This window comes from Leucoraja erinacea, chromosome 2, assembly GCF_028641065.1.
Source record: "Leucoraja erinacea ecotype New England chromosome 2, Leri_hhj_1, whole genome shotgun sequence".
Lineage (NCBI taxonomy): Eukaryota > Metazoa > Chordata > Chondrichthyes > Rajiformes > Rajidae > Leucoraja > Leucoraja erinaceus.
This window is the reverse complement of record NC_073378.1, coordinates 32446627-32465954: the sequence shown is the minus strand read 5'-3', so window position 1 is coordinate 32465954 and position 19328 is coordinate 32446627. Positions and strand designations below refer to the sequence as shown.

General features: G+C 49.0%; 1 protein-coding gene across 1 annotated transcript in view; it reads right to left on the bottom strand.

Annotated features, from left to right (window-relative positions):
* The window catches only part of LOC129708625 (N-acetyllactosaminide beta-1,6-N-acetylglucosaminyl-transferase-like), a 67292-nt gene extending 48588 nt beyond the window's left edge, over positions 1-18704 (bottom strand). Inside the window, exons 1-2 of the mRNA XM_055654501.1 lie at positions 17652-18704; positions 2507-2596 (exon numbers count right to left, since the gene is read on the bottom strand). Of these exons, the coding sequence (XP_055510476.1) occupies positions 2507-2596; positions 17652-18636 (1075 nt within the window). The 5' untranslated portion in view covers positions 18637-18704. The remainder of the gene's footprint in view (positions 1-2506; positions 2597-17651) is intronic.
* Between the last annotated feature and the right edge of the window lie 624 nt (positions 18705-19328).

The following is a 19328-nucleotide window of genomic DNA, read 5'->3' as shown; positions in this document are numbered from 1 at the left end:
GACCACGGGGGAAAATGGAGGAGGACTGGCCAAATTCTGTGCCTTCCACCACAGTGATGAATGCTGTGGTGGATGTTTGTGTAAAATTTTTATTGTGGTTGTGTGTTCTTTATTACTGTACCGCTGCTGGCAACCCAAATTCCACCGACCTTGGTTGTGTGGCAATTAAATTATATCTATCTATCTATCTATCTAACAGCACGCAATTCTCCTGATGCAGCCGAACCAAAGTCCGATAAACCTGCACCTTGACTTCAGGATTCTAATAATGCTCCAATCGATGAATGCAAGTAGTTTAGTTTAGCGCGATACAGAGTGGAACCAGGACCCTCGGCCCACCGAGTCAGCACCGACCAGCGATCCCTGCACACTAACACCAACCTCAGGACAATTTACATTTATAACCATATAACCATATAACAATTACAGCACGGAAACAGGCCATCTCGACCCTTCTAGTCCGTGCCGAACACATAATCTCCCCTAGTCTCATATACCTGCGCTCAGACCATAACCCTCCATTCCCTTCCCATCCATATAACTATCCAATTTATTTTTAAATGATAAAAACGAACCTGCCTCCACCACCTTCACTGGAAGCTCATTCCACACCGCTACCACTCTCTGAGTAAAAAAGTTCCCCCTCATGTTACCCCTAAACTTCAGTCCCTTAATTCTCATATCATGTCCCCTTATACCAAGCCAATTAACCTACAAACCTGTACGTCTTTGGAGCCTGGGAGGAAACCGAAGATCTCAGAGAAAACTCACGCAAGTCATGGGGAGAACGCACAAACTCCGTACACACAGCACCTGTAGTCGGGATCGAACCCGGGTCTCCGGTGCTGCAAGCGCTGTAAAGTGTCTGTCCCACCTTCATGACTTAATTCACGACCTTTTTTACTCGTGGACATTTTTCATCAGGCTAGGAAAAAACGCCGCGACCTACTTGATGCCACGAGTATGTACGACTAGCATCATGACCTGCTGCGACCTACCTACGACCTTGTGACGGCCATACTGCGGGTATGAGTCAAGGGCAAACTCGGCAGAGGTTGTAAATTAGGTCGTGAAAGTGGGACAGGCCCTTAAGGCAGAAGCTCTACCGCTGCGCCACCGTGACGCCCTGTCTACCGCTGCGCCACCGTGCCGCCCTGTCTACCGCTGCGCCACCGTGCCGCCCTGTCTACCGCTGCGCCACCGTGCCGCCCTGTCTACCGCTGCGCCACCGTGCCGCACCTGCGCCACCGTGCCGCACTGTCTACCGCTGCGCCACCGTGCCGCCCGGTCTACCATCGATAGACACAAAAAGCTGGAGTGATTCAACGGGACAGGCAGCATCTCTGGAGAGAAGGGATGGGTGATGTTTCGGGTCGAGACCCTTCTTCAGACTGATAGCATACACCTTTTTTACTCTACCTACTTTCATTCCATCTCATATTATAAATGGACTACTTGAAAACAAATCAAACAGAAAGCTGGAAAGGGTGCAGAGAAGATTTACGAGGATGTTGCAAGGACTAGAGGGTCGGAGCTGGCGCACGCAGGTATCGAACCGGGCGTTCGGAAGCCGCGGTCACGTGACTCGGGAGGGGCTGCTGGTTTTTCGCAAGGTTTGACTTTCGCGTGGCAGATGAGTGCTGACCGCCGTTGTGGCCAGACGTGGTGTAAGAACCTGTGAGCTAAGAAGCTATTTTGAGAATAAAATAAGTTACAAAACTTAGTTGTCGTTCTTGGGACCGGCAAAACTTCATGTTACTTAAAAATGTTAAATCTGGTTAAGCTTCATAGAAAATAGGTGCAGGAGGAGGCCATTCGGCCCTTCGAGCCAGCACCGCCATTCATTGTGATCATGGCTGATCATCCCCAATCAGTAACCCGTGCCTGCCTTCTCCCCCTATCCCTTGATTCCACCAGCCCCTAGCGCTCTATCTAACTCTCTCTTAAATCCATCCAGTGACTTGGCCTCCACTGCCCTCTGTGCACCACCATTCATTGTGATCATGGCTGATCGTCCCCAATCAATAACCCGTGCCTGCCTTCTCCCCATATCCCTTGATTCCACTAGCCCCTAGAGCTCTATCTAACTCTCTCTTAAATCCATCCAGTAATTTGGCCTCCACTGTGGCGGGGAATTCCACAAATTCACAACTCTCTGGGTGAAAAAGTTTTTTCTCACCTGTCTTAAATCACCTCCGCTTTATTCTAAGACTGTGGCCCCTGGTTCTGGACTCGCCCAACATTGGGGACGTTTTTCCTGCATCTAGCTTGTCCAGTCCTTTTATAATTTTATATGTTTCTATAAGATCCCCCTCATCCCTCTAAAAGCTAGTGAATACAAGCCTAGTCTTTTCAATCTTTCCTGCTACGACAGTCCCGCCATCCCAGGGAACAATCTCATGAGCCTACGCTGCACTGCCTCAATCACAAGGATGTCCGTCCTCAAATTATATGGTTTCCAGCTGGTTATGTGCAGGACTCAAAGTTACCGGTTAGTATCAATTACCATGGCAACCACCGTGGGTTTTCCGATCACTCCATTTTATGGCACGTAAGTTTCCTTGCCACGTTGCTGTGGGCATTGCGCCAGGTACACCTGCAGAACCAAGAGACAGTATTAACAGGGAGAAGAGATACCAAAATATTACAACCCACTAGAACCTTTCATTTCACTTTTCAACAGAACAGGGGCGGCACAGTGACGCAGCGGTAGAGTTGCTGCGATATATATTAAACGTTATTCACGTTCTATTGTCTATTGTCACATTCTTTTGACAATAGACAATAGGTGCAGGAGTCGGCCATTTGGCCCTTCGAGCCAGCACCGCCATTCAATGTGATCATGGCTGATCATCCCCAATCAGTACTCCGTTCCTGCCTTCTCCCCATATCGCCTGACTCCGCTATCTGCAAGAGCCGTATCTAGCTCTCTCTTGAAAGTATCCAGAAAACTGGCCTCCACCGAGGCAGAGAATTCCACAGACTCACAAATTTCTGTGTGAAAAAGTGTGTTTCCTCATCTCCGTTTTAAATGGCTTACCCCTTATTCTTAAACTGTGGCCCCTGGTTCTGGACTCCCCAACATCTGGAACATGTTTCCTGCCTCTAGCATATCCAAACCCTTAATAATCTCATATTTCAAAAAGATGCCCCTTGATCCTTCTAAATTCCAGAGTATACAAACCCAGCCGCTCCATTCACTCAGCATATGACAGTCCCGCCATCCTGGGAATTAACCTTGTGAACCTAGGCTGCACTCCCTCAATAGCAAGGATGTCCTTCCTCAAATTAGGGGACCAAAACTGCACACAATACAATGTTTGATCATGTGTCTGCTCACTGCAGATGGAATCATGTATTGCCTTTCCGCTGACTAGATAGCACGCAACTTCCCCCTGTAGACATGACAATAAACTACGCTCATAATCAAACTCAAAATATGACGATTTATGACAATGGAGGACAAATTGCTAAAATATATATATTTTTTATGAAGGTAGAAATATTCCTTAATGTCGAAAGGTGAAATAGATGTAGGAAGAATTGTGGCACGGTGGCACAGCGGTAGAGTTGCTGCCTCACAGCACCAGAGACCCGGGTGCGATCCTGACTACGGGTGCTGTCTGTACGGAGTTTGTACGTTCTCACCGTGACCTGCATGTGTTTTCTCCGGGTGACCCGCTTTCCTCCCACACTCCAAAGTCGTACGGTCTGTAGGATTATTGACTTCTGTAAATTGTAAATTGCCCCGGCTATGAGGGATAGTGCCAGCGTACGGGGTCATCGCTGGTCGGCACAGACTCGGTGGGCCGAAGGGCCTGTTCTCGGAGGCCCTGCATCTCCAAAGACTACAGCTTTCTCATATTTTTGGCCAAAGTTGCTGCAAGTTATAAATGGCATCTCTAAAGTCGAAAAGGAGTGGCATGTGAAGATACTTCTTGCAGGTGAGGTTTTGTAAAAGTGATGATTATCAGACAGTGAGGCAAAAACAGAGCGGAATTTTAGATTTTCATTCCACAGAGTTAGTGTCTCAAAAATATTTTCATCTAAAGGATTGAAACTGTTTTTGGATGCAAGTCTCTCCCCAGTGGAGTTCTTCACTGTAGCAGTATAACATAGTGACCTAACTCAGACAATAAAAGCTTTATAGAGCATTGCATTATAATGACGTGCTTCCTGCATGTTGTCATTAGCATTGAAAATAATTTGTAATAAAACTGGCATCTAACTCAACTTTTTAGACTTTTTAAAAGACTTTTGGAGATACAGCTTGGAAACAGGCCCTTCGGCCCACCGAGTCCGCACCGACTAACACTAATGCCTAGTTCACTAGTTCTATCCCACACGCTGGTAACAATTTACAGAAGCTAATTAACCTACAAACCTGCACATCTTTGAAGTGTGGGAGGAAACCGGAGCACCAGGAGAAAACCCATGCAGTCACAGGGAGAGCATACACCCTCTACCTAAAGAAAATCTTCCTCATCTCCATCCTAAAAGAATGTCCTTTAATTCTGAGGCTATGACCTCTAGTCCTAGACTCTCCCACTAGTGGAAACATCCTCTCCACGTCCACTCTATCCAAGCCTTTCACTATTCTATATGTTTCAATGAGGTCCCCCCTCATTCTTCTAAACTCCAGCGAGTACAAGCCCAGTGCCGAACAAACGCTCATCATAGGTTAAACCAATCATCCTGGGATCATTCTGGTTCTGGACCCTCTGGGATCCATCCTCTGGTGCCCAAAACCTCCTCTGCGGACCCTCTTCCAGAGCCCTCTCAAACCAAATGCACATCCTTCCTCAGATATGGTGCCCAAAGTATTTGGGTGAGGCTGGATCAGGTGTATGGTGGTGAAGGGAAGGGAGGGACCTTGAAAGCCTGGTTCAGTTCAGTTTACTTTAGGGATACAGCATGGAAACAGACCCTTCGGCCCTCCAATCACCAGCACAGTGGCACAGCGGTAGAGTTGCTGCCTTATGCCCCTGTCCCACTTAGGAAACCTGAACGGAAATCTCCGGAGACTTTGGGCCCCACCCAAGGTTTCCGTGCGGTTCCCGTAGGTTTTTGGCAGTCTCCCTACCTGCTTCCACTACCTGCAACCTCCGGGTACCGCACGGAAGCCTTGGGGTGGGCGCAAAGTCTCCAGAGGTTTCCGTTCAGGTTTACTAAGTGGGACAGGGGCATTACAGCGCTAGGGACACGGATTCGACCCTCACTACGGGTGCTGTCTGTGCGGAGTTTGTACGTTTGTACATTCTCCCCGTGACTGCGGACTGCACCCATAGTCGGGATCGAACCCGGGTCTCCGGCACTGCAAACGCTGTAAGGCAGCAACTCTTCCGCCGCACCACCGTGCCGCCATCTATTCACGTTATTCCCTTTATCATGTATCTGTACACTATGGGCGGCTCGATTGTAATCATGTGAAGTCTTTCAGCTGACTGGTTAGCCCGCAATAAAAGCTTTTCACTGTACCTCGGTATACTGTGACAATGATCTAAACTCCAAATAACAAGACCAAAACTGCGCTCAGAATTCATGGTGGTGTCTGGCCAAAGCCCCATGGAACTTTCAGCAACATAGTCTTGCTTCTGAACTTAAATGTACCTGCGATGAAGGTCAGATATCATTTGCCTTCCTAAATACTTACAGTACCTGAATGTTTGTCCTCAGCAACAAGTGTACAAAAGTGCACCTCTTCCATTCCCACACTACGGGCAGTACAGTGGCGCAGCGATAGAGTTGCTGCCTTACAGCACCAGAGACCCGGGTTCAATCCTGACTACGCGTGCAGGCTGTGTGAAGTTTGTACGTTCTCCCCATGACCTGCGTGGGGTTTCTCCTAGATCTTCGGTTTCCACCCACGCTCCAAAGACGTACAGGTTTGTAGGTTTATTGGTTTGGCATCAAGGTAAAATTGTCCCTGGTGCGCGTAGGGTAGTCTTAATGTGCGCGGTTCACAGGTAGGTGCGAACTCGCTGGGCCGAAGGGCCAGTTTCCGCGCTGTATCTCAAAACTAAACTAAACTAAAGTAAACCAGGTCTGGATGGAGTGGATGTGGAGGGAATGTTTCCACTAGTGGGAGAGTCTAGGACCAGAGGCCATAGCCTCAGAATAAAAGGACTTGCCTTAGAAAGGAGATGAAGAGGAATTTCTTGGGATTACTTGGGAGAGCAAGTCAAATGATATTTTTAAGGCAGAGATGGATAGATTGTTGATTCGTACGGGTGTCAGGGGTTATGGGGAGAAGACAGGAGAATGGGGTTGAGAGGGAGAGATAGATCAGCCATGGTTGAATGGCAGAGTAGACTTGATAGGCCGAATGACCTAATTCTGCTCCTATCACTTATGAACCGTTCAAATTATTTGTGTTTGGATGACAAATTGGATAAGTTCATATTGATCCAGATAAATGAGTGCAGGCAGGTGTGACTAAGGGAAAACGTGAGACGTGAATTGGCCAAGATTGACTGGCAATTAATTCTAAAAGGGTTGATGGTGGATATGTAATAGAAGACACTTAAAGACTGCATGGATGAACTACAAAAATTGTTCATCCCAGTTTGGCAAAAGAATAAATCAGGGAAGAAGCATTCGTGGATAACAAGGGAAATCAGGGATAGTATCAAAGCGAAGGATGATGCGTACAAATTAGCCAGAAAAAGCAGCATACCGGAGGACTGGGAGAAATTCAGAGACCAGCAGAGGAGGACAAAGGGCTTAATTAGGAAAGGAAAACTAGATCATGAAAGAAAACTGGCAGGGAACATAAAAACTGACTGCAAAAGTTTTTATAGATATGTGAAAAGAAAGAGATTAGTTAAAACAAATATAGGTCCCTTGCACTCAGAAACAGGTGAGTTGATCATGGGGAACAAGGATATGGCGGACCAATTGAATAACTACTTTGGTTCGGTCTTCACTAAGGAAGATAAATAATCAGCCGGAAATAGCAGGGGACCGCGGGTCAAAGGAGTTTGAGGCATTGAGTGAAATCCAGGTTAGTCGGGAAGTGGTGTTGGGTAAATTGAATGGATTAAAGGCCGATAAATCCCCAGGGCCAGATAGGCTGCATCCCAGAGTACTTAAGGAAGTAGCTCCAGAAATAGTGGATGCATTAGTAATAATCTTTCAAAACTCTTTAGATTCTGGAGTAGTTCCTGAGGATTGGCGGGTAGCAAACGTAACCTCACTTTTTAAGAAAGGAGGGAGAGAGAAAACGGGGAATTACAGACCAGTTAGTCTAACATCAGTAGTGGGGAAACTGCTAGAGTCAGTTATTAAAGATGGGATAGCAGCACATTTGGAAAGTGGTGAAATCATTGGACAAAGTCAGCATGGATTTACGAAAGGTAAATCATGTCTGACGAATCTTATAGAATTTTTCGAGGATGTAACTAATAGCGTGGATAGGGGAGAACCAGTGGATGTGGTGTATCTGGACTTCCAGACGGCTTTCGACAAGGACTCACATAAGAGATTAGTATACAAACTTAAAGTACACGGCATTGGGGGTTCAGTATCGATGTGGATAGAGAGCTGGCTGGCAAACAGGAAGCAAAGAGTAGGAGTAAACGGGTCCTTTTCAGAATGGCAGGCAGTGACTAGTGGGGTACCGCAAGGCTCAGTGCTGGGACCCCAGCTATTTACAATATATATTAATGATCTGGATGAGGGAATTGAAGGCAATATCTCCAGGTTCGCGGATGACACTAAGCTGGGGGGCAGTGTTAGCTGTGAGGAGGATGCTAGGAGACTGCAAGGTGACTTGGATAGGCTGGGTGAGTGGGCAAATGTTTGGCAGATGCAGTATAATGTGGATACATGTGAGGTTATCCATTTTGGTGGCAAAAACAGGAAAACAGACTATTATCTAAATGGTGGCCGACTAGGAAAAGGGGAGATGCAGCGAGACCTGGGTGTCATGGTACACCAGTCATTGAAAGTAGGCATGCAGGTGCAGCAGGCAGTGAAGAAAGCCAATGGTATGTTAGCTTTCATTGCAAAAGGATTTGAGTATAGGAGCAGAGAGGTTCTACTGCAGTTGTACAGGGTCTTGGTGAAACCACACCTGGAGTATTGCATACAGATTTGGTCTCCAAATCCGAGGAAGGACATTATTGCCATATTGCTCAAAGAGCCGAATGGCCTACTCCTGCACCTAATTTCTATGTTTCTATGTTTTTATAATTGTTCGGCACGGACTTGTAGGGCCGAGATGGCCTGTTTCCGCACTGTAATATGGTTATATGGCTATAAAACTGCGACTCACCCCTTCTCCAGCTATGCGTCATCTGCAAACCTGGAGATTACTCATCCAAATCGTGTGAAAAGTGGTGCCTAACACTGAACCTAGTCACATCTCATTACTCACTGTTCCCTCCCCAGAAAATAAACACCCATTAATTCCTACACAGCCTACTACTTGCCAACTATTTCTATATTCGTATCAGTACCTTGCCTTCACTACTACGAGCTTTCATTTTGTGCACTGACCTCTCCATTAGACCTCACTGATATAAATAAGGAGTAAGCCATTTAGAACGGAGACGAGGAAACACTTTTTCTCACAGAGAGTAGTGAGTCTGGAATTCTCTGCCTCAGAGGCCGGTTCTCTGGATGCTATCAAGAGAGAGCTAGATAAGGCTCTTCAAAATAGCAGAGTCAGGGGATATGGGGAGAAGGCAGGAACGGGGGTAATGATTGGGGATGATCAGCCATGATCACATTGAACGGCGGTGCTGGATCGAAGGGCCGAATGGCCTACTCCTGCACCTATTGGCTATTGTCTATTGTCACTAAAGGCCTTCTGAAACAATGGACCCGGCGTGGGGGGGAGGGGAGAACAAAGGAGGATCCTGCGCAGGGGTAATTTGTAACTTCATCAGTGCCCTTTATGTGTCGACTATGCATACCTTGGCTAAGCATGCAAAGAATTTCACTGGGCCTTGTCACAGGTAACAATAAAGTATTGCATTCCACCTCCAAACACCAGATCCACTGGCTATTTTGCATTTTCTAACAGTTACTGAGGGTCAATAAATCACAGCAGATGTCTTGGTAGAATACCAAGAACACAGGTTAAACATGTTTTTTCATAACAAAACCATGGTCACATTGGCCAATCCATTACTGTTTATCAAGTGTTGTAGGAAGGAACTGCAGATGCTGGTTTAAACCAAAGATGGACACATAATGCTGGAGTAACTCAGCGGGACAGGCAGTGTCTCTGGATGGATGGAAGGGTCTCGACCCGAAGCGTCGCCCATTCCTTCCATCCAGAGATGCCGCCTGTCCTGCTTAAGTTACTTCAGCATTTTGTGTCCATCTGCTGTTTATCGTGTCCTATGCTTGCACCTTCTCGAATCAATTCTGGCATATTTCACTTCAGTTCGGTTTTAGTTCATTGTCACGTGTACCGACGTACAGTGAAAAACCTTTTTGTTGCGTGCTAACCAGTCAGCCGTTCACAGTGTACAGATACATGATAAGGGAATTACGTTTAGTTAAACCATATAACAATTACAGCACGGAAACAGGCCATCTCGGCCCTACAAGTCCGTGCCGAACAACTTTTTTCTCTTTGTCCCACCTGCCTGCACTCATACCATAACCCTCCATTCCGTTCTCATCCATATGCCTATCCAATTTATTTTTAAACGATACCAACGAACCTGCCTCCACTACTTCCACTGGAAGCTCATTCCACACCGCTACCACTCTCTGAGTAAAGAAGTTCCCCCTCATGTTACCCCTAAACTTCTGTCCCTTAATTCTGAAGTCATGTCCTCTTGTTTGAATCTTCCCTATTCTCAAAGGGAAAAGCTGGTCCACATCAACTCTGTCTATCCCTCTCATCATTTTAAAGACCTCTATCAAGTCCCCCCTTAACCTTCTGCGCTCCAGAGAATAAAGACCTAACTTATTCAACCTTTCTCTGTAACTTAGTTGTTGAAACCCCGGCAACATTCTAGTAAATCTCTTCTGTACTCTCTCTATTTTGTTGACATCCTTCCTATAATTGGGCGACCAAAATTGTACACCATACTCCAGATTTGGTCTCGCCAATGCCTTGTACAATTTTAACATTACATCCCAGCTTCTATACTCAATGCTCTGATTTATAAAGGCTAGCATAACAAAAGCTTTCTTTACCACCCTATCTATATGAGATTCCACCTTCAAGGAACTATGCACGGTTATTCCCAGATCCCTCTGTTCAACTGTATTCTTCAATTCCCTACCATTTACCATGTACGTCCTATTTTGATTTGTCCTGCCAAGGTGTAGCAACTCACATTTATCAGCATTAAAGTTCAAGGTAAAGCCAGCAAAGTCCGATCAGAGAGAGTCCGAGGGTCCCTGATGAGGTAGATTGTAGTTCAGGACTGCTCTCTAGCTGCGTTAGGATGGTTCAGTTGCCACAATTGAAATTGCTCATCATTTCTACTATTGACATTAGGCTTTTGGCTGTGATTTTTATTTCAAATGTGTGGTTACATCTGTACCTCTTTGATTTGTACAACCTGCTCCAGTGTCCAACAAAAATGAACACAAATGTAGTCTCATTTCCAAAGCCACTCCCTTTAATATTCTGCACTGTGGATCATCATTAGTTCTATTAATATAGTCCGAGAATCATACAGCGTGGAAACAGGCCCTTTGGCTCAACTTGCCCACACACAGCCAACATGTCCCAGCTGCACTAGTCCCACCTACATGCATTCGGCCCAGATCTCTCTAAACCTGTCCTATCCATGTACATGTCTGACTGTTTCTTAAATGTTGAGATCGTCCCAGCCTCAACTACCTCTTCAGGCAGCTCGTTCCATTCCCCCACCACCCTTTGTGTGAAGAGGTCACCCTTCAGGTTCCTACTAAATCTTTCCCCCTCACCTTAAACCTATGTCCTCTGGTCCTCGATTCCCCGACTCAGGGCAAGAGACCCTGTGCATAACACCCTCGTAAACCTTCTCTGCACCCTACCCAGCTTGACAACATCTATCCTGTTACAGATCTCCTTCATGCTCCTCCCTCTCAGTAGATCTATGGAATCCTATCACAACTGGGTGATAATTTAGAGTCGTTATAGACAATAGGTGCAGGAGTAGGCCATTCGGCCCTTTGAGCCAGCACCGCCATTCACTGTGACCAGGGCTGCTCATCTACATTCAGTACCCCGTTCCTGCCTTCTCCCCTTATCCCCTGACTACTCTATCTTTTAGAGCTCTATCTAACTCTCTCTTGAAAGCATCCAGAGAACCGACCTTCTGAGGCAGAGAATTCCACAGATTCACAACTCTCTGAGTGAAAAAGTTTTTCCTCATCTCCGTTTTAAATGGCTTACCCCTTATTCTTAAACCGTGGCACCTGGTTCTGGACTCCCCCAACATCGGGAACACGTTTCCTGCCGCTAGCGTGTCCAATCCCTTAATAATCTTATGTTTCAATAAGATCTCCTCTCATCCTTCTAAATTCCAGAGTATGCAAGCCCAGCCGCTCCATTCTATCAATGTATGACAGTCCCGCCATCCCAGGAATTAACCTTGTGAACCTACGTTGCACTCCCTCAAAAGCAAGAATGCCCTTCCTCAAATTTGGAGACCAAAACTGCACACAATACTCCAGGCGTGGTCTCACTAGGGCCCTGTACAACTGCAGAAGGACCTCTTTGCTCCTATACTGAACTATAGTCATACAGCTGCGCTGGTCAAGAAGGCACAGCAACGACTGTTCTTCCTGAGGACATTAAAAAAAGACTGGTCTGCCCCAACAGCTGCTGATAACCTTCTACCGCTGCACCACAGAGAGCATATTAACGTATGGCATCTCTGTGTGGTATCTCAGCTGCACGGAGGCAGAGAGGAGAGCTCTTCAGCGCGTCGTCCACAGAGCGCAGAAGATCATTGGGACACAGCTACCAGCCTTGGAGGGCATCTACCACACACGGTGCCTCAGGAAGGCCGTCAGCATCCATAAAGACTCCTCACACCCTTGTAATGGACTGTTCTAACTACTTCACTCTCCGGCAGACGTTGCAAGGCCTTCTAAGCCCGAACCTCCAGACTCGATCTCTACCAAGCTGAGGCCACGCGCCAACTCTCGGACACCTCCTCCTACTTACTTTTGGACCATGACCCCACTGATGAGCACCAGGCCACCATATCTAGCACCATCACCGACTTCATCAATTCCCACGCCCTGCCCGACCAAGCTTCCAACCTCATCGTTCCCCAGCCCCGCACGGCCCGTTTTTACCTTCTCCCCAAAATCCACAAACCCGGCTCTCCCGGCGGACCCATTGTCTCTGCTTGTTCGTGCCCCACCGAACTCATCTCCACATACCTTGACTCCATACTATCCCACTTGGTCAAATCCCTGCCCACCTACGTTCTAGACACCTCAGACACTCTCCGCCACCTCCGCGCATTCCACTCTCTAGGCCCTCACCCCCTCAGCTTCACCATGGATGTCCAGTCACTCTACACCTCCGTCCCCCACCAGGATGGCCTCAAAGCCGTCCGGTTCTTCCTCGACCAGAGGAGCAACCTATACCCAGCCACTGACACCCTCCTCCGCCTAGCGAAGTTGGTCCTCACCCTCAACAACTTTACGTTTGACTCCTCCCATTTCCTCCAAACACAAGGCGTAGCTATGGGCACACGCATGGGCCCCAGCTACACCTGCATCTTTGTCGGGTACGTTGAACAATCCTTGTTCAGTACGTACCAGGGCCCCATCCCCGACCTCTACCTCCGTTACATTGACGACTGCTTTGGAGCCACCTCCTGCACCTACACACAACTGACTGACTTCATCCACTTCACCACCAACTTCCATCCGGCACTCCAATACACCTGGACCATTTCCGACACTTCCCTACCATTCCTTGACCTCACCATCTCCATCGCAGGGGACAGACTTCTGACCGACATACACTACAAACCAACTGACTCACATGGCTATCTGGACTACACGTCTTCCCACCCTGCCCCCTGTAAAGACTCCATCCCCTACTCCCAATTCCTCCGCCTACGCCGCATCTGCTCCCAGGATGAGACATTCCATACCAGGGCATCGGAAATGTCCTCGTTCTTCAGGGAACGGGGATTCCCCTCCGCCACCATAGATGAGGCTCGCACCAGGGTCTCATCCATACCCCGCAACACTGCTCTCTCTCCCCATCCCCGCACTCGCAACAAGGGCAGAGTCCCCCTGATCCTCACCTTTCACCCCACCAGCCGGCAAATACAACACATAATCCTCCGCCATTTCCACCACCTCCAACGTGACCCCACCACTCGCCACACCTTCCCATCTCCCCCTATGTCTGCCTTCCGCAAAGACCGCTCCCTCCGCAACTCCCTTGTCAATTCTTCCCTTCCCTCCCGTAACACCCCCTCCCCGGGCACTTTCCGTTGCAACCGCAAGAAATGCAACACCTGTCCCTTCACCTCCCCCCTCGACTCCATTCAAGGACCCAAGCAATCTTTCCAGGTGCGACAAAGGTTCACCTGTATCTCCTCCAAACTCATCTACTGCATCTGCTGCTCTAGATGTCAGCTGACCTACATCGGGGAGACTAAGCGGAGGTTGGGCGATCGTTTTGCCGAACACCTCCGCTCAGTCCGCAATAACCTACCTGAACTCCCGGTGGCTCAGCACTTCAACTCCCCCTCCCATTCCCAATCCGACCTCTCTGTCCTGGGTCTCCTCCATTGCCAGAGTGAGCAACACCGGAAATTGGAGGAACAGCACCTCATATTCCGCCTGGGTTGCTTGCGTCCTGATGACATTAACGTTGAATTCTCCCAATTTTGCTAGCCCTTGCTGTCTCCTCCCCTTCCTTAACCCTCGAGCTGTCTCCTCCCATCCCCCCGCCCTCGGGCTCCTCCTCCTCCCTTTTTCCTTCCTTCTCCCCCCCACCCCCCATCAGTCTGAAGAAGGGTTTCGGCCCGAAACGGCGCCTATTTCCTTCGCTCCATAGATGCTGCTGCACCCGCTGAGTTTCTCCAGCAATTTTGTGAACAGCTTCATATAGCGGCTCTGAACCGGCCCTGCTGAGTGCCCCTCCCCCCCCCCCCCCCCCCCCCCCCCCCCCAACCCCCACCGGACTGTCTCCCTCGGAAGGTCACGTCACACAGACACATCTGCACTTTAGTCTGTTTGAACTGTTTTTGACTATTTTACTGGTCTTTTACAAACCATGTTCTCGGGGTATCTAAATCTAAATGTTATTAGTTATTTAAGTTATGACATCGGATGGAAGTTGCATTCCAAAACTCGTGGCGCTTATGTGCAATGACAATAAAATATATTATTATTATTATTATTATTATTATGATTATTATTATTACATACAGCACAGAAACAGGCCATTTGTCCGAACTTGTCCATATCCACCAAGATGCCCCATCGACATGTCCCATCTGCCCGTATTTGACCGATATCCCTTTAAACCCTGCTGTATCCATGTACCTGTCCAAGTGTCGGTTAAGCATTCTTATTGTACCAGCCTCAGCCACTCTCTCTGGCAGCTCGTTCCATCCACCCACCTGAATAAAAGTTGCCCCTCGGGTTCATATTTGGTTTTCTCCTCGGTGGAAGCCTCGACTTGTTCTGCCACAGACGGTGGCACAACTTAAACCATCATTTGAAACGTAATGCCGTGTCTGGGGAGAAGGCAGGCAAATGGGGTTGAGAGGGAAAGGTAGATCAGCCATGATTGCCTCACCAATGTGGTCTCACCAACGTAGATCAGACATGATTGAATGGTGGAGTAGAATTGATGGGCCGAATGACCTCATTCTGCTCTGTCCCAGTGCAGTTATACAGGGCCCCGGTGAGACCGCACCTGGAGTACTGCATGCAGTTTATGGTCTCCTAATTTCAAGAAAGGACATTCTTGCGATTGAGGGAGTGCAGCTTAGGTTCACCAGGTTAATTCCCGGGATGGCGGGACTGACATATCATGAAAGAATGGAGCGACTGGGCTTGTATTCACTGGAATTTAGAAGAATGAGACGGTATCCTATGGAAACATATAAAATTCTTCAGGGATTGGACAGGGCTAGATGCAGGAAAAATGGTCCCGACGTTGGGTGAGTCCAGAACCAGAGGTCACCGTTTAAGAATAAGGGGTAGGCCATTTAGGACTGAGGAAAACTTTTATAACCCAGAGAGTTGTGAATCTGTGGAATTCTCTGCCACAGAAGGCAATGGATGCTGATTCACTGGATGTTTTCAAGAGAGAGTTAGATTTAGCTCTTAGGGCTAACTGAATCAAGGGATATGGGGAAAAAGCAGAAACGGGGTACTGATTGTGGATGATCAGCCATGATCATATTGAATGGCAGTGCTGGCTCGAAGGGCCGAATGGACTACTCCTCCACCTATTTTCTATGTTTCTAAGACTCTAAGTGTTTACAGATTAGCTTTGTGAAGGGCTTTGATCTGAACTAATTTCCTCTTCTATGAGTGGGTGGGGGGAAATAAAACGGAAGTGTTTTTTCTATATCGACTTCGACAAATCTTTTAATATTTAAACCACAATCAATCTTCTAGTTTCAAAGGTTTATAAATGGAGCGATGTATCTGCTGATAAAGGAGCATGTTGGTGTCTAATTGATTATCATTCTGCAGAATTAGTCAGAAACCAAGCAAATGTCTTCCTGTGGAACTTTTAGTTGTTTAGCTCAGAGGCCCAGATGTTACGTTAGTGTTGGCGTGTGCCAAACTGCCGAGGGGAGTGGTCACCCTGCCTCACAGTTGGTCCGCACCAAACGTTCCCAAAGAATCTTTCTTTAGACCTTCGACCTTTCCTCAGACTAGACTTATCGAGACTAAATGATCCCAGGAATTATTTGGGTTAACCTATGATGAGCGTTTGTCGGCGCTGGGCCTGTACTCGCTGGGGTTTTTGAAGAGCGAGAGGGGGCCTCATTGAAACGTGCGGAATAGTGAATGACTTTGGATCGAGTGGATGTGGAGAGGATGGTTCCACTGGTGGGAGAGTTTAGGGCCAGAGGTGATAGGCTCAGAATTGAAGGACGTTCTTTTAGGAAGGAGATGAGCAGGTATTTCTTTAGTCAAAGGGTGGTGAATCTATGGAATTCTTTGCCACAGAAGGCTGTAGAGGCCAAGTCAATGGATATGTTTAAGGTAAAGATTGAAAGATTCTTCATTAGCAAGGTCGTCAGGGTTTTGGGGAGAAGGCTGTGGATATTTTTAAGGCAGAGACAGATAGATTTTTGATTAGTACAGGTGTCAGAGGTTACGAGGAGAAGGCAGGGGAATGGAGTTCGGAGGGCGAGATAGATCAGCCATGATTGAATGGCGGAATAGACTCGATGGGCTGAATGGCCTAATTCTAGTCTTATCACATGGCTTCAGAGATAGATCACAGAATAAGTCATAAGGTCATGGGCTAGGAGCAGAATTAGGCCATTCGGCCCATCAAGTCTACTCCCACCAATGGAAACATCCTGGCCTTTGGGCACTTCCGAATTAGGCCCTTCAGCCCACCGAGTCCGTGCAGATCAGCGATCACCCCGTGTACTTGCGCTAGCCCACACACCTTCTGGTGCAACGGTAGAGTTGCTGCCTTACAGCGCTAGAGACCTGGGTTCGATCCCAACTACAGGTGCTGTTTGTACAAAGTTTGTACGTTCTTCCCGTGACCGCGTGGGTTTTTTTCCCCAGGTGCTCCCGTTTCCTCCCACGATCCAAAGACGTACAGGTTTGTAGGTTAATTGGCTTCGTTGAAATTGTAAATTGTCCGTTGTGTGTGTTTGTGTGTGTGTGTGTGTGTGTGTGTGTGTGTGTGTGTGTGTGTGTGTGTGTGTGTGTGTGTGTGTGTGTGTGTGTGTGAGAGATAGTGTTAGCAGACGCGGTGGGCCGAAGGGTCTGTTTCCATGCTGTCTCTCTAAACTAAACTAAACCAAATTTTCCCTGGAAGCTTTCTTTAGAGAAACAGCACAGACACAGGCCTCACCGACCAGCGACCCCTCTCCTCCACATTAACACTACCCTACACACACCAGGGACAATGCACAGTCTCTTGACCAGAGTAGAGGAATCGAGGACCAGAGGCCATAGGTTCAAGGTGAGGGGGGAAAAGATTTAATAGACATTAGACAATAGGTGCAGGAGTAGGCCATTTAGCCCTTCGAGCCAGCACCGCCATTTAATGTGATCATGGCTGATCATCTCCAATCAGTACCCCGTTCCTGCCTTCTCCCCATATCCCCTGACTCCGCTGTTTTTAAGAGCCCTATCCAGCTCCCTCTTGAAAGCTTCCAGAGAACCTGCCTCCACCGCCCTCTGAGGCAATAGGAGTCGAGGGGTGACTTTTTCACACAGAGGGTGGTGGTTCTATGGAACAATCTGGCAGAGGAGGTAGTTGAGGCTGGGGCTAACCCATCGTTTAAGAAACAGTTAAGACAGATACATGGATAGGACAGGTTTGGAGAGATATGGACCAAGTCCCACCTGGACAGGCAGGTGGGACTAGTGTAGCCGGGACATTGTGGGCCGAATGGCCTGTTTCTACACTGTATCACCACTCTGTGACTCTGATGTTTCCACGTCCACCAATGGTTTGTGAAGTGGGAACCGTTCCTTGCACTGCACACAAGTATCCTCCTTACCCGGCAACCTGTTCAACGTTACCCAGTAGTGCTCATCCGGGCTGTAGGTGTCCGCCGACCACTTCAACAGGTCCAAGGCGCGCCGATCCTGGAGGACAAACTCCACGAAGGCGGCGGTCAGGGCGTAGTAAGCAGACCCGAAGTATATGGTGAGGTTGTGTGGCGGGGGGGGTTTGAGTGCCTTGGTCCGGAGGACCCGGGAGTTGTTGATGGAGAGGATCTGCTTGTACACATACTTGGTGCGGGCCACGGCGTGCTTGGGCGGCAACACCCCCGGCGTGATGTTCTTGCCCTTGAAGGTCTTGAGATGCCGGACGATGTCCAGGTTGGTTTTCAGGGGGTAATCCTGGCCGCACAGGTTGAGGACGTACCTCCAGCCGCTCTTGAAACGGAGCAGGTCCCTGAAGCAGTTGAGGTCGGCTTCCACCCGGGATATGCCGGCGTAGATGACGGGCTCGTTCTTGGAGGCCAGGAAGACGTTGGCGAAGCAACTCTGGAGAAGGTCCAGGCGCCTCTGGAAGTGGCCCGGGCTCTTCTGGTCGACGTGGATGCAGTAGACATTGTGGCGGCGGTAGACGGCCCTGAACAGCCTCTCGAAGGTGGAGAAGTCCTTGTGCAGGGTGATGATGAAGGCCAGGGGGAAGGCGATCTCCTCCGCCACCGGTGGGCTCTTGGAGGCGAGGAGCAGCGGCCGGAGCCGCCGGCAGTAGCCGCCCTCCTGGTCCTGGTCGCCCGCAGCCGCAGCCGCCTCCGACCGCCTCCGCCCCTTCTCCCTCTCCCAAGCGAACACCTTGTCGCCCTGCAAGTAGGACTGGCACAGAGGGTACAAGGCGTCCCAGTCCCCGTCCCCGTCCCCCTGCGAGAGGCCGTGGGGAGCCGCTGCTCGGTCCCAACGCGGGTTCAATTGCCCGCCGTAGATCCAGCAGCAAACCAGGACCAGCCCCGACAACGCCGAGAAAGTTAGTATCTTCCAGCTCGTCCTCATTCCTCAAGCAAGCGACAACCTTCTCCCCTTCCTCTTTCCCTCTATCTCTCCTCTCCCTCTCTCCCCCCCTCCCCTCCCTCTCTGCCTTCCTCTCCCTCTCTGTCTCTCCTCCCTCCTCTCCCTTCCTCTCCCCTCCTCCCCTCCCTGTCTCTCTCCCCCTCTCCTCCCCTCCCCCCCCACTCTTCCCCTCCTCTCACTTCCCTCCTCTCTCCCCTTCTCACTTCCCTTCTCACTTCCCTCCTCTCTCTCCCCTTCTCACTTCCCTCCTCTCTCCCCTTCTCACTTCCCTCCTCTCTCCCCCTCCTCTCTCTCCCCCTCCTCTCTCTCTCCCCTTCTCACTCCCCTCCTCACTTCCCCCCCTCTCTCCCCCTCCCTCTCTCCCCTCTCCCCTTTCCCCGGGCGGTGGGAGTAGCGAGAGGCGAACCCTCCACGCCCACCTTGGTCTGGGGCGTCTCACCCAGTGAGATGAGGAGCCGACAGTGCGCTGTCTACCAGTGTCTCTCTGCGGCTGTTTATCTATCCTTGCCCGCGCTGGGACCGCGGGGAAGATGCGAACAATACTCGGAAATTAACACTTTCCACTCCGGAAACATTGTGCGGTCTCAACAATTACTTCTAGCGCCTGGCTACTCTTAAAGTGGCCGCTTGCGTACTGCGCCTTGAGGCTACAGAAGTGAAACACGACATAAGAC